This window comes from Bombus fervidus, chromosome 5 (assembly GCF_041682495.2).
Source record: "Bombus fervidus isolate BK054 chromosome 5, iyBomFerv1, whole genome shotgun sequence".
NCBI lineage: Eukaryota > Metazoa > Arthropoda > Insecta > Hymenoptera > Apidae > Bombus > Bombus fervidus.
Genome location: NC_091521.1, coordinates 16,280,125 through 16,301,715, shown reverse-complemented (window position 1 = coordinate 16,301,715; position 21,591 = coordinate 16,280,125). Strand labels below are relative to the sequence as shown.

The 21,591-nt window shown below is 39.5% G+C and overlaps 1 protein-coding gene across 15 annotated transcripts in view; it reads left to right on the top strand.

Moving 5' to 3' along the window:
* Spri (Src homology 2 domain-containing protein sprint) overlaps positions 1-21,591 on the top strand; it is a 209,619-nt gene that overhangs the window by 128,786 nt on the left and 59,242 nt on the right. For 4 of the 15 annotated variants that reach the window (XM_072003001.1, XM_072002998.1, XM_072003000.1 and 1 more), the window contains exon 1: positions 13,417-13,908. The exons of 9 other annotated variants lie outside the window; for them this stretch is intronic. In XM_072003001.1, the coding sequence (XP_071859102.1) occupies positions 13,844-13,908 (65 nt within the window). In that variant the 5' untranslated portion in view covers positions 13,417-13,843. Of the gene's footprint in view, positions 1-13,416; positions 13,909-17,787; positions 18,552-21,591 lie in introns of those variants that run through there. 2 more of the 15 variants (XM_072002999.1, XM_072003004.1) reach the window with 2 other exon arrangements.

Here is a 21,591-nt window from a genome sequence, read left to right as displayed (position 1 = left end):
AAAACAGGTTGTAATATTGGTCGATTTCGAATATCCTTCAATGAGAAACTAAAAATTTTCTGCTTCCAAAATTATTCACAACTTGGAAAAATTAATTTACGTGTTTTAGGCCAGCATTTTTGTCTCGCGTCAGTGAAAATCTTTAGCTCTCATCCTTCTCAGCTCTTCATAGCAAACTTCTCTAAATTCAAAACCTGAAACTCCGTCGTCATGCAAACTTATTACGAAGGGAAAGAAAGAAAAAGAGAGAGAGAGAGAGAGAGAGAGACATAAATCCTTTATATTTCAATAAACATCTACGCGCGTCATCGCAATCTGTTTTCTTCGTCTCTTTTACAACTTTCACGTAAGAGGGCGGATCATAGCCTACCAAGGCGATAACAGATCGAACTTGAAGCTCGTTCCGGCTGTCACAGATGTTGTCTGACGATATCGACGATATATACGTAGTCGTGTATCCCTCCATTTATAGAGGAGCATCGAGGTTGGAGTTGATCGGACGAGGATTTAAATTGAATGGCTTCGCGTCTTGGCGCGATCGCAAGTTCACGGTTATAGAGGTCGATCGAAATTTAACTCAACGGTGATAAATCGAGCCGCACGCGCCGAAAATGGAGAGAAGTTTCGGCATGGAAAGTCGAACGAGCTACACCCGGAGTGTCGCTGAAATTGCCGTGCTGCACATTCTTCACGCTTCTTTTTGGAAGTCTGCTTTTACGACGTCTATATCGATTGTACAGCCAGTTCCTGATTTCTCTGTGAAATGAAATGGCACGTACTTCGTGAATTTCAATATACTTTTCAGTTTCCCTATGTTGAAATTTTTCTAAAATTTCTCAAGCTTCTTAGCTTTTGTTATTCTACAATTACAGTTGATTGACAGAATTTCCAATGTTATTCGACGAACCGCAGATACGTCCAGTTTTCAAAGCGTCGTCGTATCGATTGAAATATATCTCTCGTCTCGTTCCAATTGCTCCCACTAGTTTCTAATCAAAAACTAACTCTAATCAATCGAAATTCCTATGTACTGGACACGTGCATGTCCTTCTCCTTTCCTAAAATATCATGGCAAAAGAGCCGAGGTATATCCTCCGTAACAAAACATCAGAGGAATTCTTCGAATTGCAACGTTTCGGCCGCTCGCCGTTAATTCCGCTATCACTAACGACGAAACTAATTCGAATCAACCGAAACTGTCGCCTCCCGCGCCTTCGTCCCCTGCAGGTGCGGTTAAAATGGTTGCTGAAAAATACGATCGACCACGAAACACGGAACACTGTTCATAGCGCGAGAGATAGCTGTAAATCTGGCGTGCAAAGGCCACTAATGAAAGAGGGTAGGAATTTATCGTCGATATAAATTGTCCCCGGATGTCGGACATCCGGCGGCGTTTGCCATCGATCGCGTTCCTCGCGAATCAGAGGAAAAGAGACTAACGAAAAAAAGAGAAAAACGAAAAGGAAAAGAAGGGAATGGAAAGGGAAGGAACGATTCCGTTTGCCCTTTATTGGTTCTCAGTGGTAGAGATTAAGTCTCGAAACGAGAAGTTCGTTTTAATTAGGCGATCGAAAACGCTTGGTCGGAAGATCGACGCGAGTGCACGCGAACTGCAATAACGAGGCCTCGTTAGAGGGCCTCGATGAGATCAACTGTTCTATTTGCCACTGACAAACGACCGTTCTCGCCGATGTTCTTGCCTGTTCGCGGTTTCGTGAACGCAATTACCAGGCTGTTGCTTCGGGATGCTGTACACCCGTTGTTTTCAAATCGCGGCACTCTGTGTGTGTGTGTGTGTCTACGTGTGTACAGTTCGTTTTGGATCCTCGCGTGGGTGATTACCTCTGATTTCGAGCAGGTTCCTCTTCGGAAGAAGTCTATTTCGCGGCTTTGGTAGTTTTGTTCTCTTCTTGTTTTTATTCCGTCCGATTTCCTAGTTAACCAAGTTGTAATTCCGTTTGTAATTTTAACGTTTAACACGTTCGTTGCGTGAGAGTTTCTACGATTCGGTAGAGAAAGTTTAGCAATATCGAGATCCGATAAATTCAACGTCCTCCCACGTGGTACACCTTCTACCCATTCTTCTACCGATCGTTCGCCAAAAATGGTCGCCACCGATCGCCGAACCAGTGCACGGAACACGCACAAAGAACCCGGACGTTCCGTTCTCGAAATCGGTTGACAAGAAGCTCCGTGAGAGCTTCTGTCGCAGGATGAAGAATATGTTAATGGCCGCGTGTCGTCGAGCGGAGCCACGTCGTAAAAGGAAGACGGGCCCCTTCTTGCCGACCAGTCGCAGAAGAGTATCGTTCGGACCGTTCTTTTTTTGCTGTTGCTCGTCCTTTGGTAGTGTGTCCGAACAAGACTTCCTTCGATCTCCTCTTCCCTTCATTTAACTAAAACGCGTTCTCGTTGAGGGGCAAGCAAAAAGAATGGCTCTTTGTGTGGATAAAATTTGGACTCTAGCGTCTATAGATTATTAATAGAGAATTAAAAATTATTTCTTTTATCCTGTTAACTTTATTATGGTAGAATCTCTTTTATCTCAGCTCGTCGAGACACAGCAACTCGCCAATTTTTCTCACAATTTTTGTTATTACATTTCTTAATTAATTGTTCCGCTATTCTACTATTTTCTATCTTTCTTTAAACCTATATTCCATCTAGTTACACGAGACACCCCGTAGATATATCTGAATTTCCCAGTGACAATTAGTTTGCAGAACAAAGAAACGAGTAATCCTTTAAAATTAATTTCGTTCTAATTTTCTTAATGGTCCTGTAATGCTGCTTCTAATACTCTTCTTGTTGCAAGAATTTAACGGACTGAGGTGGTGGCTAACTCGATCTTTTCCGTACAACGATAACGCGTATATGTGTGCGTAGTCTGACGTGTTTAATGGAGAAGATAAGATGATACCAGGGATTACGAGAGAATTAAAGGAGACTGTGGCTACGTAGATATATAGAGGCGAAGGAAAAAAGAATGGGTTTGCAGTTTTTAGATAGTTCTATTCGTGAGACTGTTACGTAGACAGGAGATTGAATTGGAATTGCTGGAGAGAGATAAAGGGACCGTGGAATGCGATGAATGAGCGTAATGGAATAGTGGGTGTACTGTGACACTTAGGTATCTAGCGGTTCACATGCAGTGGACGCAAGATGAAGCATGAGGAATGGTTACCATGATGTGGTGTATTAACTGTAATTCAGTGGTTTAATGTTGATCTATTACTATTATAGTACCACTTTACTATTGTCGTAGTACTATTGCTACGATAGTACTACTTTACTATTATCATGCTAGTACTATTCTGCTATTGTACAGTTGCACAATCGTTCTACTATAGCATTGTTACATTACCTTCTTGTAATCTTAATTTACTAATACTCTATATTCTATGCAGAATATAGAGTAGTTTGCCTATCGAGGTTCCATTTACAGAGTTTGCATAAAACACGAACTTAAATATAAACAAAATACGTAGAAAATAACAGAACATGTTGAGGTTGAAGTTGACCGATTGAAGAACGAGTGGATGAATTTGTAATAGAAAAGTATATTGAAATAATTAAAGGTATAAGTATAATGTATAAGTTTATGCTGATTCAGATTCTTATTCTCTTAGTGTTACTAGACAATGGAATGATTGGGCGAACGTTCATATATTTATAGCAAAAGGACATCACCAAAGAAGTTAACTTTATAGCTTGGTCTAGAGGCTACAGGGAACATAAATAGAAATCTGTTTATTAGTTCCTTTGTTGCTAGACCTTGCAACCCAAAACATAATGTATATTCAAGGGTACAATAGTATGCACCGCTCCTTATTTAGAATATTTCTGCATAATAGCAGTCTGCAGGTCACGCATATACATAAATAAAGATGTAAAGTTTTTTTTGAAGTAGTTACTTCAACACGACAGAACAACAATCGTGACATAATCTAAACTCTATCAACTGTGCATACAACTACTTACATCTGTCCTTATGGTGTGTATTATTATCTACCTCTGTAAATCTATATGTTAACACCGTGAGTCATTAGTATAACGAATGATTGACGATTTAAATAGTTTCATAATACACGACGAAGTGTAGATTAATATTATCGTGTGATATTAGTCGACGACTCGTATTAAAACGACAAAAAAGGAAGAAACAAAGTCTATGCCCGACGCGACGTTTAAAAAAATTCATTTACTTCGCCATTACGTTTCGCATACAGCCGCAGACGAGCAGTGACAAAGGAAAGCTTTCACGTGCAGTCGTTCGATGCGTGCTCGACTTGTTTTCCATTCGATTGTCTCGCGACTCGGTGTCGCGCGACAGCGAGCGTACGCACGCGGATACAACCCGATGCAATTTGTCCCTTTGCCGACTGGGGTCTCGTCTGGCCGTGGCTTTAAAGGCGAAACTTTTAATTAAAAAGTAACCATCGGACAGCGAGGGAAGAAGAACGACTGGCCTCGAGCAATTTGCTGCGATATAAAAGTTCTCTTCCTGCTCCCACCGTTTCAGAATCGCCGGAAACGGCGAGGGTGCACCGCCAGAAACCAGAAAATCGCTGGAACCACGAAATTGACGGCGTTGCAAAAGAATCTGTGCGCGATTTCGTTCAAGTGAAACCTCTCGCGTTTCTTTTTTCTTCTCAATGAACGTTGCCGTTCGATAATAGAGCATATTACGCTTCTACTCATAGATGCTGTTAGAGCATTCGTTAGTTTCATACCGAGCGAGACAATTAATACAAAGCATCAAGAAAATGATCAGAATTGTAATATTTTTACAGGGTAAGATTACAAAATATGTATAATACTTGAGAAAATTTATTCTAAACGTACCATGTAGTGGCCATAAAACGTATTTGTACATCACTGCGTTTATACTCTACGGTATAATGGTTAATTAGATCCAACTGTAATAAATCTCGCACTTTCAAACGATTACAAAAATTTGATACTAACGACGCTACGTATGATTATTGAAATTTGATAGAAATGGAATGTAAAATCTAATAAAAGAATACTTCGTTGGAGAAAACGGTGCGTACTTTTCGTTGCCACTGTATACGTTGTACAAAGCATTTTGTACGGCATACTGCACGATACGATTGTCAGAATTGTTAAAATTGAAAAAAGAAAATGCCGAAAATGTTCGATGTAGAAGTTACAATTTGCGTATCGTTGTTTATTACAATCACGCGTACTTCACAACAAATCACAGTAATTATCTACAGATACAAGAAGTCGCAGTATTTAACGAGAGCGACAAATCCCTAGAAAAGAAGATAAAGATTACCGAAAGAACGAATACCATGAAGGAGCCATAAAACAGAGCCCTCAATGAAACAGTCGTAAAACGTACGACCATTTGGAATGCCGATGAGAAAGACGAACTGTCAGCAGGTCTCGCAGTTAAACAAAATAATGCTTAATTAATTCATTAAACGACGTCCTCGGGTGGCTAGCAAGATGCTAGGTCCCGGTTTCATGATCTCGTTCGACCTACGGGGGATTCGTGGTGCGTGTTTCTAACGCAGACGAGTTCCCGGGCAAAGGTACGTCCCGCGGGAGGCAAAGTCAGAAGCGGGGAAGAGCCAGCTATTAAGCCCACGGGATAAGACTTGGCACTTCACTTCGTACGCTTACTAATTAAATTATTCCAGAAACGCAGCGCGCCGCTACCTGCCCCTAGAAGCACCATCCACGCTCCAAGGGTGTTTGCGAGTGTGTACGACCGTTCGAAATGCTTATTCTGATACGGTTGGACAAGCGTTCTATGGATACCAGAAGTTGCGTCGTTACCCAGGATTTTTATCCGTGAGATAGAATTTTATACTCTGGTTTGAGAAGTTTCAGAAAGTTTGAGGACGTTGCAGAAAATTTGGGATTACGGGAAGCAATAAGTAGTCTTTTGGGCTTGGCTATACACATTTGGAAGCTAATTTAATAGCGTTTCTGAAGATTTCCTGATTTTAATATTAGTTGGGTTTGATCGAGTTTGATCGGGTTTGATCGGGTTTGATGGATTGGCTCTTGCGCGAATGGTCAGAGTTACACGTTCGAAAATCAAACTGACGAATTCCATTTCCTGAAGATTCCTTGATTTCGATTATCAAGAATTTGGCTCCTTCATTTTCAAACTTTAACAGGATGAAAAAAGCTTCTGCAAAAATTTGGGATTACGGAAAGCAATACGTAATCTTTTGGGCTTAGCTATATACATTTGGAAGATAATTAAATAGCATTTCTGAAGATTTCCTGATTTTAATATTAGTTGGGTTTGATCGAGTTTGATCGGGTTTGATCGGGTTTGATGGATTGGCTTTTGCGCGAATGGTCAGAGTTACATGCTCGAAAATCAAACTGACGAATTCCATTTCCTGAAGATTCCTTGATTTCGATTATCAAGAATCTGGTTCCCTCGTTGTCAAACCTCAACAAGCTGAAACAAACTTTTGCAACTTCAAAACTACCATTCGATTAACGTTAGTAAAAATCATCCTCGGCTGTTGTTGAAATACGTCTACAGCACCGAAATCGCTCCATAATTCCAGAAATGAACCTCACGAAGAAGCGAAGTAACTAACGTGTTCCATCTTCGGTACACGAAAGAACATCAGCATTCCGATTCAAAAAGCAATCAAAAGAGACGCGAAAGGCTGGGACCAGCGCGTACGTGACGTGATTTCCGGGAAACGGGATTCTACTCCCTCTGTTTCACTGTGCTACGAAAGTCTGCGGTCGCTCGAGAGCACGGAATTTGACAGAGACGAAGCTTCAGATATGACGGATAAGAGGGTGGAGCGATGGAAAATGGCCTGGCTGGCAGACAACAAATTGTTCGACGGATACGGGCGCGCTGATATAAGCGGAGGAAACTAGACGAAGTCGTCCACCGCGGCCAATTGTCGCCGGGTTGAACGATGAAGCTCGGCATTTATCATGGAGTAGCTGGCCGTGGCTCGGGTGATTGGCTTCCGATTGCGTGCCATGCTCGTCGATCATCCTTCGGATCCTGTTGCTCCTTGAAAATTATGTCGTTTTAATATTCTGATGAAAATTGCGCCGTTTGTTTGGTAGAGAATTTTTCGCTCGATACCAACTGCGATTGGGCCATGGATAATTTTCCGCGAGAAGGACAGATTGGAAACAAGAAAATGAAAATTAATTTCGCTCGATGTTATTGGAACGGTTGAAATATTTTTATTAATATGTTCTTCCATACTATATTTTAATATGCTTCTTATCGACGAATGTGATGTTGATAATAGCGAGATCTGTCGTTTTACATGGGTAATTTTCTAGAGGAAGGAAAAATTGCCGGAAAACGACTACGCCGACCGATGTTCCACGTGCAGAAACTGTCTCGATAGCGAGATAAAATCAGGAAACGTTTCGAAACGGTTGAAACAAAAGCACAGAGTGTGTTAAACCATCCGGAGAAAATTATTGAATTGCAGACACGCGGTTGTAAATGACCGTTTCGTACTGCAACGGAACGTTTCCTCCGGTGCATAAGAAGGCACGCTAATTACCAACACCGTTACCACGATTACAAGGTGCAAATTGTTTCGTGTTGATTTCTTTTCGAGTACAGCCGCCATGGTTTCTCGTTTATTTGCAGGCGGAAGGTTCGACGCCTCGTTTTTCTTATTTTTCGTCTTCTTTCCAGGCCACTTATGAATCACACTTTTGGTTCAATAAACCGAGAGCCAGAAAATAGAACTCGTTCCTGAGAGTTTCCGCAGCTGAACTATTTTATTCGAGGATAATGTAAATTCTCCGTGTTACGTATGCAAAAATATTCATCCCGTGCGTTTTATCCGCCGCATAACGCATATTTCGTTTTATTTAATCCACCGTGGAATACAGAGAAATAGGAATTGTTTGTTCGTCTGTGTCGTAAAAATATTTTGTATTCGAGGCCAACTGGGATTGAAAAATACCTATACAAATTGCACTACAATGTTTTTTATTTCTACGTCAAAAACTTTGCAAGAACAATTCTAATAATTGACTATCTTAAAAAGGTACCGATAGTTTGCATAAATCGTTAGATACAATTTTACTCGTCAGATTTTCAAGAAACGAACAGTGGCTTAATCAAACAGAAAGTTCCACGTAATTTTCTAAAAAAAACCAGAAGAGCGCGCAACAAAAGCGAAATAAGGGATACGATCGTGCAAAGGGCTATTATCGAGTAGCGAATGTAACGACAAACAGCAAGCACTTTATGCTCGACAATTAACATTAACCTGCGGCAATCCTCGAAGCCGTCGTTCATTCATCCAACCCCAAGAATTAATCCCAATTCACGCTTCCACCCCTTCCGTCTATGCGCTATTCAAACCTTTCTCCATGTCCTCGAACCCCTTCTCACCCCCTTTAGAGGAACATAATTCATTACTGGAACGTCTCGTTTCAATTGTACGCAGAGTGTCTGGCCTCGCCAGTTTCCCAAATTGTTTAGAAAACTACGACCTCGACAAAGTATTTTGCATATTCGACCGCCTGGCACGCGGGAGGTGAAACAGGGTGCAAAGGTGATTACTCGGCTCGCGATTATAATTCTCAACCCGCGGAAACCTTTTGCAGCGCCCCTGAGGGGACAATCGCGCCTCTCAAAGCGGAAAAACAGGAGTACGTTGTGACCGAAGGAACTCACCAGTTTTGTTTATGGCCTCTCAAAAGTTACGTGGATATTTTCGGATGTTTTTTATTTAATTGGATATTTTTTAATCAAATACGAAGGCTATATCGTGGAAATTTATATTCATAGGAATTTAGTATTCGCTACAAGTTTTGTGAATTTTTATTCTTATTATTAACTTAGGTAGGTACCTTTCGCTACGAGTATTTTTGTCGAATCTGTGAAGAAATCTCTTTATGGAAGTAGAAATCGATTGAACTCGTTGGAGTAGTAGACACTACATTGAAAACTTTGATAGCGAGCAATTTCTTCGTCTGAAAATGTATTTCTTACGTTTATTCCAAATTTTATCGAACGTTTAGTTTTATACCATCGAATTTGTATCAACGATATTTTAAAATATATAAAATTCAATCCTCACCAGGCTAAACTCGAATATCTACCAGAAAATCGAACTTCTTTCGCCAAACTTGCCTAGCTTAACTTCGTCCAACAACGTCAAATATTTCAGGATCTTCAAAAGAAGAAATATACGATCTTTGGCCGGAGTTACTCGGCATAATTCATGAAATATAGGTACGATGAAGCAGCCGACAACTTCCGAAGAAACTTTCGGAAGTTCCAGCGAGAAATTCTGGTCTGTGCACCTGAGCCCGTGACCACTTCCATGATTTTCCAAGTACAAGATTCTACCCCTGAACGAAGGGTGAGAAACGTGTATTTTCTCTCTCCGATCGTTTTCCATCGGGATTTTTACGAGTGTTGCTTGTTTGATCGTTACACGATTCTCGAGGAATGAAGCTGAATCTTGTATTTGACAACCACTTTTACGATCCGGTTTTTCTTACCGCGTAAGGGTTAAACGAGGGTAGATCGAACGATACCTGGACCGCGTTTCTGTCGAAAGAAAATCGCTTTTTTATAGCGTTCTATACGAGATCGAAGATGTGAATCGTATAGAAATAAATGGGCTTTGAACGAAATTAGTTTCCGATACTTGGAATTTTTAGAAATTTCCTCAAGATGTATAGAAGCATTTTTTGATTAATAGATCAGAGTTTACGCGTCTAAATATTTTGAGTACCGAACGTACAGATTTTCTATATTTGTATCAGCGGTCAAATTCTTTAGAAATCGGAATTTAAAATTTTGTAAATATATTGAAGCAGTATACAAAATATCCATTTGTAAAGGTTTCTATGCAACTTCATCGAAAATTGAGATTTCTATGTTCGTTGTCTCGTTCAATTTTATCAAACTTTAATTCTTCTCCGATTAGAAATTATTACAATATAATATGTATGAATAGTAATAAAAAATTACAACGATATAATCACAGGACGCGTTACGTGGTTAAATTTTATCACAAGGTTCCAACGAAACACCACTGGTATCATCATCATCGTTCCACACCATCGCAGACGAAACAGCTGAACTAAACGCCTTAATTCAAAGCTTCTTTACACTCATCAAATTTCCCCGCCCTCTTCCTCCATCAAGAATCATTAACCCTGGCCGTCCACTGGAAACACACACAGGGCTTAATGCTTCGCCCTAAAACAAACACAGGAACGCTATACGCCATCGTAGTCCGAGGATCATCCTTCGGCTCACGATACGCGAACAATAAACTTTTTCTCCGTGGAAACGATCGAAGTTTCTTCTCGCCAGTCGTGAGCTCGTATTTCTTCTCTTAACCAAGTCTCTTTCTCTTCTCTTTCTTCTTCTTTTTCTCTTACACGTATACGCATACTTCGTAAGTCGCGATCGCTTTTTCCATAAGAAGAGACGAAAAGTGGCGGTGGTTCTTTCACAACGGTAAACCGACCCGCCACAAATCTCTTCCGCCACTATCACCCCCGGTTTTTTCGAACGTTGCGTGGCCCTTTTACAGCCATTCGCTTAATCCACTGCGCCTCCCTTTCCAAAGAATCGCTTCCCGGTGATCTGTGTAAGTCCGTCCTTGAAGAATCCACGTGGAATCAATGTTTCCACCGTACCTCTTGTGTCCCTCTTTCAGCTTTACGAGGATTGTCGACTTCTTTAGAGATTGGAGGGAGGGTGTCTTTGAAAGGTATATCGTATCGTATCGCGTTGTGATTAGGTGTATCGGTTTGGGAAGATTCGTTCCATTGTAGAAGGATTGCGGAGATCTATACCGTTGGTCAAATATACGAGATCACTTTATCAGTGGTACAGTAGGATCTTGATTATTCGAGTAACAACTTAAGATTGTTACACTTCCTTAAACTGCGAAAAATCAGCTTGTACATCGAAAATGACTGCCGAGGAGAAGTATTAAGGGGTTGTCTGTATTATGACCACTTTACCTTTACAAATAATCATCGTACGAAGTAAAAGTGTAGTGGCGAACAAAAGGCAGTTTAGAAGATAGCCGATATGGAGGCACATCGTAATGTTAGAACACAGGATTACGTCTAACAGTGCAAGTTCATATGTTTCTGATAAAAAGATGGAGTCTAGATAGAAAATTGTTTTATCTACTAAATATTGTAACGACCACTGTACTTCTACAGTACGTGTATTCCATGCGATTTTCTACCTTTACATTTCATAAAAATCTGTTCGTTAGAGAAGACAAAATATTAAATGTTTGAAAGGAAATGTTTATATAATGCTGGAATTTCAATTTAAACGATCGACTGGAGTAAATTGAAAACAGGCAGTAAATTAATCGAATGAATGAAGCGAAAATATATTTAATCGAGTATCCAATCTCTCGTGTACCTCCTGATCGATGCATCTTCAAATCATTTCCACTTTCACTCGGTGGCTCTTTTTCAATTGCGCTTTACACGTTCAAGAGCAGAAACGAATGAAGCACAGCTAGAAACGCAGTCGTCCACGTCAGTTTCACGAGTATTATATAGCGGAGCGTCCGATTTCCTCTGCAGACGATATGCGAGGCAACGATTGCCTCGAACCACGGTCCAATTGCGATTCCCATGCTGGAACAGCTTCCTTCCACGGAAGTTCTTCGTGTCGTAAATCATGGAAAACTGTACGTGCCATTAAAGAGGAAATGGTGGCTATAGCACGAGATAATCAGCCGGTGTCGACCGACTGCTACCTAATAAATAACGTATCGTAGCGATTTTTAATGCTTCCGGTATGACAAATTACCATTGAAAAACATTTCCGTCTGATCTTCGCGAATGACATTTTTCTGAAAATTTTACCGAAAGTTTTGCGTCCTTCCGTGATCTTCGATTTAACCAGCGATTTTCGTGTAGTAACAATAAAATCTAGCAATTTTTATGAATTTTTTTTTATACTAATTACTAGTTATACGTAGGCCTAAACCTTTTTGGAACGTAAACATAATCAAAGTACAAATCTAGTTCCGAGTTTTAGCTCCATATAACCAGCAATTTCTCTAAAAAACAAATTAAAAATATTACTTGTATATATCGTTGTTACCTACGAATCTTTCCTTAAAAACTTCAAACTGTCGCAACCATCGGAAATATCTCGGACAATCGCCGGTGTCTCCGGCAGTCGCCAAAATTGCTAGGAAAGGTGCAAATACGCTATAATACAGCAACATCGTCATTCCGCGGCAAGACGCGGCTGAACAGAAGCCAGTAGACAATGGTTGTCCTTTCTCTGGCCATTATCTATCATTACCAGATCCGTTCTGGCGAAACCGCAACTGCATGTGCCGCGACGCTAACCACGTGCATTCAGGTGTGATTGAAAAAGGAAGGATCCGTGACACGAAGCTCGCGCTTTACAGCGGTCGTCAAACGCCACGGCCACGTAAAACCTGTTACATAAGCCGATACCGCAGCCACCGATGGTTTTCTTGAGCCACACCTCGGCACGAGCGGACAGATCAGAGGCTACGATGGATCGTAACAGCCGATCACGCTCGGTGGTTGTACTTGCGGAGGATGGACCGGTTTCCTATTCCTAACCTCACACGACGACCACGTTTCTTCTAAACGGTGCAACGATTAAACCGAGCGAATTGAACTATCCACCGGTTAATCGTCACGAACTTATTAACCTGCTCATCCCTTAACCAGAAACTTTTCAGTTACTGGTCATCGAGCGAGCACAAGCTGATACTTTTAATATTATTCGCTTGTTTAGCAAAATTGACAGACGTAAATAAATTTTACTAACAAAATTTCGAAATTTTCCCAATTTCTGATCAACTATAGTTGTCGCTATACGGCTGACATTACCATCTCTCTGTAGCTTCTCGCATGTAAAACAGAATCTTTTATCTCTGAATTCCATCGCCTATTTCCAATTTTTCTAATTACTTTCACTTCGCTGTAGCGAAGAACCCGTTCTTGACTCAACTTCTAAACCCTAACCATATAGAAAATAGAATCTTCTATCTCAAAAATACAACGATCATTCCAATAATCATTTCCAATTTATCTAATTATCCTGCGCTTCTTCAAAACCTTCCTTCCTTTACAAAGTCTACCATTACCACCCTTCCACCCTCCCCGAATTTTTTTTCTACATACCCAAAGACTGGCCCATAACGACCCATAAAAGGCGAAAAAAGACCAGCCGGATGATTACTTTCTCCGGCGGTCGCGTCTCGATTTTTCGGTTGCCACCATCCTACCACCAGGTCCGGTGGAGGCATCGATGCCGATGGCAAGGTTAGAATGAACTAGCAGAGTCCGTTAATGCGCATGCGCAGCTCCCCTAACAGTTAACCCCACCACCGCGTCTCTCGTAACCGGCTAGTAGGTAGTAGACCGGTCTCGTGTCTACTAGCGGACAGTTGCGTTTCTGTACGCGTTTGTGCGTCTTGTCGCGACGCCAGGTGCCAGTGCGTCGCCGACTGGCGTCACGGCGCCTCTCGCCGTTGATTGTGCGTCCTCTCGTGTGCTCCTTCCTTCTTTTTTTTTTTTTTCTCCTTTCTCTACTGCTCCTCTCCCACCTAGCAGAAGCGTTTATCGAGTGTGTCTCGTTCTGTAGTGTATTTTTAAAATCGAATCTGTTGTGGTGGGACACGTGGTGGACACGGAAGTGAAAGTCGAGAAAAGTCTATCGCGCCGGTGTTATCGATCGAAGACAAGTTCCAGAGCAGGAAAAACCGAATCGACGGGACAGGTAGAGGGAAATTGAGAAAAAAAAAAAAAAAGGTTGATCGTCGGTGACTTCACAGTCGCGTGACTCAAGACTCGGGAGGAGGCAATGGTCTCGCGACAACGTCGCGTAGTCGTCGATAAGAGTGATCGGGTACTCAGGCAGAGTTCTTGGTAAGGATGACTGAAAAGTGTCAACGTGAACATCGTCTTATCGTGATTATGTAGGAACACGAAAGGAATTGTATTTTTAATCGTTGTTTTCCTGATTCGTATCATGGTCGTTGGGATTTTCTGTTTGGAGGTCTTCCGGGAATGCAAACCATGTCCACAGGGAAAAGTGTTGTCAGTAACAAAACGGAGAATCGCGTGTGCGGAATGTCCACTGTCTGCCATAATTTGTCTCGCGTATGGTAAATCTGTGGAACATATGGATAGAGAAAGTTAGAGATAAAAGAAATGCAGTGTTCCATAGAGATACTATAAGCTTAAATCTACTGGCTGGTTTTAACGAGTGAAATATGGATATCGAACTTGTTGAAGTGTTTATGATGATACGATAATCTTTTTAATCTATTTACATATCCGATAATGTAGATGTGCTGTAGAAAGTATGTCGAACTCTACCTTTGACAATTTTTTATCGTCTTTACAAATTCGATAAATATTTAACGCAGAATATCGTAGAGAAGGGATCGAACCTCGAGGAATTTTTTATTCTTTTTACATATTTCATAGGATTCTGTACAACTATATTCTGCGAGATGTTACAGAGGGTGCGAGCAACTATGCTTTTAAAAGCTTATATCTTATTAAAGCCCATAAAAAGCTTTACTTTCTTATTCGCTCTACGAATTTCACGAGGCTTTTTTACGAGTATTTTATGTGGAATGTTTTACAGGATGTATCAAACTTTTTTACAAGGTATTTGAGATTTTTTACAAGCATCCTGCGAAGGATATCATCGAAGATACATTAAACCGCACGTTTCAGAATTGTTTATTTTCTTTATAAATTTAGAGAGTCTTTTTTACAAGTATTTCGTATAAAAAAGATTAATCATATCTTAGTGACGCTGTAGGAAAAGGCTGCGCGTTATATCACCAATTTATGTCAACAAAGCTCCTGCGTAATAATACGAAGAACGTTTCGTAGCATCGTGTTTCTGTTCAGAATTTCTTCTTGCGCATTGATAAGCCTATGCGACGTAGCGTGGTTTCCGTGTAACATCGTTGCTTATCGCGTCGAGTGAATCAGTGAAACCCTTCCTTTTCTTATGTTTTCTATATATTTGCCACTTTACGGAAAAATAGCGACTAATGATAACGTGAACGTTTTATATAAATCGAGTTTTAATTAATCGACTGAACAGTTAAAAGGATACCTATCCTCACCGCTATAATTTTATAGGAAACGTCAATACAATCTTTGAGAATTCGTTGCTCCCGTACAATTTTCATCAAGTTTTTTATAAATATCTTATGCGATTACTTGATTACCTTAATGACGCAAGTTTTTTTTTAACAGAATATGTATGTCGAAATATTTTCTAGCGATATTTTAAATTTGTTAATCGGTCTACATCGAACTGTTTTCTTCGTTTTTGAGAATATTTTATTCTTCCTGCGAATGTAACAAATCAGTGACAGATCTAGTACGAAAACAAGTAAATTATTTTTATACAAGTTATTTTCACAGCATTCGCTATTTCTTGATGATTCAGATTTTCTAAATATAATACATCGTAATATTTTTCCAAGATATCTTTCTATTCTGTATACAGCTTCGATGACAGCTTTATCACAAAAAACATATACATACATCGATTCCTTTAACAATTCTATACTCTAAAGCTTATTAATACAAACTTCTTCTAGAAAACTAGAAAACTAGAAAACTAAAGAAAACATAGCCGTATTATTCTCTATATTATACAATTATTTATTCCTTTTACAAATTTAGCGATACGATCGTTTTCTAATGCTATAACATATCGATACAGAATTATAATAGAATTCTCTCGGAACAAAATACCTTACAATACGTTGGTTGAGAAACGTGTCAGTCAGAGTTATCTGATTCCGTTGTCAGGCTTTGTGCACGATAATCTTCCGGCTGGTGACACCGTCAGCCGGTTGCAGCCGTCGCTGATAACGGACTGCTTGTTAACCGTGTGCCATGGTCGTCTTATCGAACGCCTCGTCGTGAAAGGAGGATGCCCGTGCAAAGGTAACTCGTGCTGTTTGATCGAACGATGCGTGGATATCTCGTCGTACGTTCGACGTTCGCCCAATGAGATTCTGGACGCTGGACGTTGATTAAAGTGGGACCCAATGCGACAGAAATTGGACTCTATCGAACGTATCTTCCGTTGGTTTCTGTTGATTTTGCTTCCGTTTGTAGTCTCCGTAGGGGAAGGATTAGGTTTGCCCGGATAATCATTGGATCAAGGCTAGAAGAGACAAGAGCTGGAGCTACTTTGTTTAAATAGGCGTCTTTGCTTGTATAAGCTGTTTCCACCTGTAAAAGGTTGATACATGTATGCATTTTGTTAAATACGATGAAAACATTCGTAATGTGTCATACCTTCTATTCGCTCTATTTATTCTGTTTTAGATGAAGATTCTTCTTCTGTGTTCAAACTCTGAATTTCACCTTCTTCTGTACATCCATAAAACGACTGTCAACACATACACTGTATATGGTTGTTACAAATATTACACGTATTAAAAGTTCGTATATTTTGCCTACGGTAAGAGGACAACGCATTGAACGAACAATACGAACAAATAACAATATATCATTGAACAAAATAATGATAATTGTTTATGAGTAATAAAATTAACGGAAGATTAAGAAACGCTTTGATCTAGTATGTGCTCTACTTTATCACCATCCATAAGCTGAGCAATACTGTTTTTAAAGGGAAACAAAAGACTCATCCTCGAGTATCTTCCAGCATTGTCTCTCTAGACAATAAAATTACCCGAAATAGAACAAAACTCCTCAACTTGGGAACAATACAAAACAATTACTCATAAATCTACCACACACAACAAATCTTATATTCATGACGTGTAACTCAATGATACTATCGCGCATAAAAAAAAACACTAAAGGAGGTACTTTACAATCCACACGGTTCACCTAGGAACTCCATTGATTTCGAAAGAAATCTTCTCCAGCACCCGCCCAATCTCTGTGCTATACATCACGACCGATAAGGGATCTCTGTCTGCTCCATTCTCCTGCATCTCACCCCAGAATAATTCTGCAACCACTCCCCAATAGAAACTTGCAGAAAATACCTCTTCAACCCTTAAAAATTACCTCTTTGTCTTGTAAAAAGAAACTACCAAGTTGACTGGAAAATTCCCAATTTCTTAGACATAGTAACATCTTTATTTGTTGTTGGATTTTCGAATTGTTCTTAAAAGAGTCCTAAGGGCAAAGAATGTTGTTAACAGAATGCATTTAGACGCGTTCGTACCTATTAACAAAAGTGGAAACTTCTCTAGCGAGAATTGTGTAACTACACGAAACAGCGTACGTGTACTTGCATCGAGAATAAACATTTTCTTCGTTGCTGCATCTACGTGATCAAGCGATGACACGCAACATCGTATGAAGTTAGTTTGTACGCTTTAAATTTGGCAACGGCCGCAGAAAATTTACAGAAATTTTAGGAAGATCCCTTTCCTCTTCCTAGTGAATCATCTTCCTTCTCTCTCCTTTTTAAAGTCTGTTCTTCTTCGTTTTACTTAACATTTTCTAGTTTCTTAGCTTCGCCTTTTTTTCTCTCTTATCCATCCTTCTTCCTTTATCCCTTTAGGGGTGAAATTTTGAAAACATTTTGTCCCTTTTCATCCTCTTAGTGGATGAATTTCGAAACATCCCTTCTTAACGAGTACTTACGCCATGACAGGAATATACTTTGTAAATTTTATATTTTCAAAAATTATAGCAAGTTCGATGACTCAATCAGGACGTTGATTTTTATATAAATATATATATATATATATATAAATTAAGGACCAACGTTTCGCTGGATGACGTCGCTCGTGTCACTTATCAGTTTCGATAACGACGAGTCGAGGCTGTTGGACGTCGTCGTGGGTGGTGCGGCCGCAGTTTCATGCCAGCCTCCGGGATCAATGCTCGTGACTGGTTGATTGGACATTCTTGGTGCTCAATAAACGCGATTATTCCCGGTTTTTCGCGCGATAAACACTTTGTTTGCGACTATTCTCGCGATAGTGATTCGCTCGAGCGTGATTCAGTTTGTCGCGGGACGTGTCGCTGGACGAACGTAATTTGTGCAGTAATCTTTTCTGTGAAGGTATAATTGATGTTATGTTCGAAGGAATCGTGGTTCGCGGGATTCGTGGAAAGGATGAGATGGGAATTGTTTTGTTCTGGTGCAAGTGTGTACGTCGTTGTTTCATCCCGTGCAAGATAATAACGGAAGTAGGCAAAATCCTCTTTCTTTTAGTATTCCTCTCTGAGTGTGCCTTTTTTTATACGTAAAGTTATCGGTTTATCGATTATCGAGCAGCATTAGTTTTAAATAAAATAAAGGAAAACATGTTTGTTTAAATAAAAAAGTTATCTTGCTGCAAAGACAACAATTTGTGAATAATTAGTGCGAAATTACATTTCACATTACGTTAAATTACGTTATAGCCGAATTTTCAATCGAAGATGGACGAAGTTCTTTCTGGCGAATTTCTTGCCGACGATTGAATCGCTGCTCGTATTACTAGATCCTCGAGGTTGTGATGAATTATGCTAAAAAAACTATTGAATAGACTGAGAAGGTGAGTGCCGATAAAAAGTTTATCAAAAATTCGTGAAATCGTGAAACGGCGTTCATAAAATTTCTGCGAAATATCAACCGAGGAACGTTTGCCTTTAGCGTTCCGTATCCTTTAAAGCGTCGCATCGTGTGATAGCAAGCGATACGCACAGTCGAATTTCTGGAAAATTCATCAATCAATGTGCAAGTTCAATGAATTGAACTATCATAGCTTTAAGGTTTAAATCGCTTAGTTTTGTTTTTCTTAAAAATAATATCTCAATGATACATTAACGATATCGCGAATTTCTAAAATCAATAATTAAACTGCAGATGTTTATGCAACTTCATATCTTTATAATCATAATTAAACAAAAAAAAAAAAAAATGAAACCTAAATAGAAATTTATTTTCCCTACCTCCTAAGCATGTAATAATGTTACATTACTTTTACACCTACGTGTGGTCATCATAAAGAACGAAGTCATTGTAGATCCGTCTCTTCGTGCGAATAGTTTTGTGTCATCGAACCAGATCACATCCGAATCAAATTTTATAATAAAATTCCACTCTGTTACGTGCAAATTTTCGTATGTACAATATTTGTCAATTTCGAAATAAAAAGAGTCATGAAACAAAATTATCCCAAAATAAAAGAAATAAGTTATGTGAGATAAAATTATCTATCTTTTGCATCTTCTTTCCTCTTCCAATATTCGTGTTATGACTTTTGCATATTTCTGCAAAGAGTAGCAGCATTAGCAAAAATGTTGCCCGTACATTTCCTTCGAAATTTTGCTTCCGCGCAGTCTGCGTCGACAAACTTAAAAGTAGCCTTAGGCGAGTTTCGCGTGGCTTTGGCTTTCCATCGAATCGACGAGGTACGACGAATGAATCAGTTCTAACGAAATGTGTGTAGCATAGCGTATAGTCGCACTAGTCACACGATCGTTTCCACTGATTTGTCACGTTCCACCCGATAAAGAATGGAAAAAATACAATTGAAAAAGATTTCACCGCAAAAATGTCCGATCGAATCGGGAGAAACGATCATCGAAATTACGCTGGGAACATCGAGATTAAACAGAAGCGCGTTATTCAGCGAGGCAAGAACCGTTTCTCGTGGAAACTGTGCTTCGAAATAAAATTTCAATGATTTCTTAATAATATCGCGTTGCTCGACTTGGAAGATTATGGCATTCCTATACTAATGAGTAACCTACTTGCAAAGTTCATTTTTGTGGATAACTAAAAATTGTCGGTTTGTTTAAACGTGCCATTCTTTTAACAAAATCAATTACGATTACATTTCAAGCCCCTCTACTTTCGTAGCTTTTAGTTAAATCCAGCTTTTTTGACACCTTTAATTCCTCTTAAGGAAGAAAAACATTTTTGTGACCGATCGAACAGCGTTTTTCAAGGAAAAACTAAAGTTCGACGAAGCTTATTATTTTAATAAGATTATTTCGATAAGCGAAGCGAACGAAAAATGTATAAAAACTAATATTTATCAAATGAGAGATATGACAATTAATAATTCTAAATTTCCGCTGTTTATTTTATATTCTCCTATGTATATTTCTTTTTCCATTTTCCAATTTTCATACAAATCGCGTTGTATTTTCACGTCGCTTTTTAGTGGGACTCTGAACGATAAAGCATCACGGAGAAGGACGCGGTTGCAAATTAACTTTCGGCCAAGGAGATCGCTCTGCGATCAAGACAGATCAAGAACGTGACGGGAAACTCTGTTCCGCAAAGTCTCATCGAGATGTGAAAGAGAAAGGAAAGAAGCGAGAGAGAGGAGACAGCTTATCGGAGGTTCTTCGAATTACTTTCTTCGGACAAATCGAGTTTTCCTTCTTTAATATGTCACTGTACACGAACGAACCTGACTTTATTTTTCCAAAGAAATTACAGCCAATTTGATATATTAATTTTACTTTCATCGTAATTGCATATAACAGATCAATATTATTTTACGATACGATGAAACTTTGTACCAGGAATTTCAAGTTAAAAATTCAAAGCCTTCTATAAATCTAATCGTAAACTCTTCTCTCGCCAAACCAGTTTCATTTTTAGCAATTTTAATTGCCTGGGAGATACGTACGAGAGAAATAAAAAGAGACGAGTGAATCTGAATGTCTTCGAAATTTTTTAAATTTCTTTCAGGTTCTCGAAATCTTTTGAAAAATTCAGACAGAACCTGCTTACAATTTTCTTCGACTGCATGGAAATTCCGCGCTTTTCGCCTAAATTTCACAAATTTCATCGCAGGCTGACCACGAGCACTCTAGTTATGCAAATTTCTATAAATAATTCTGCAACCCAGATCTACTTCTATCCCACGCAAACTCCCATTCAGGATATCAAACACGATAGAGATTTTCCCAAAATAAATCCGCCTGTAAATCAGAACCACGGTACGGTCAGTCACTTTTCATGCAGTTTCGTCTGCAGCCCGTCTAGATGTTCGAATTTGGATCACGCTCGACGATTCACGCGATCGCAATTCAAGCGCAGACGATTTCTCAATCGTCGTTTTATTTCGAAACCAACGAAATGACGTCGATCCTTCGAGCGAATCTCGAGATTTCGTAGGTTGAATGAACGTAGTGAGATACGAAACGATTTGTCTTCGTTGCTGATGCGAAACGCGTCTACTTTATTGATGACTCGTTAGTGGAACGAGTTACTCTCTTCTTTATTCGTTTCTCTTATTCCCTTCTTTTTGTTTCATTGCTCTCGTTGGCGATGTTCATGTTTCGATGATGTTTCAATGCGGATGTATCTTAAAATTCTTCGCGTTCGCTTCGAATTGGTTCAGTGAAGTATCACGGAGATTACGCGTCTGATTAATTTGATAGGGAATTATTAGATAAAATCGTTAAAAAAGCCTTGCAGCGATAATGACAATTGCAATTTTCTTTAGTTACACTTTATCGATTAATATTACGTTCGATGTTATCTATAGAGCTTCTACTTATAATGGTGCAATATATATTTTTTATTTATTATTTTTATTATATTTTGGACGCGTTTCACTGCTGATCGATGAT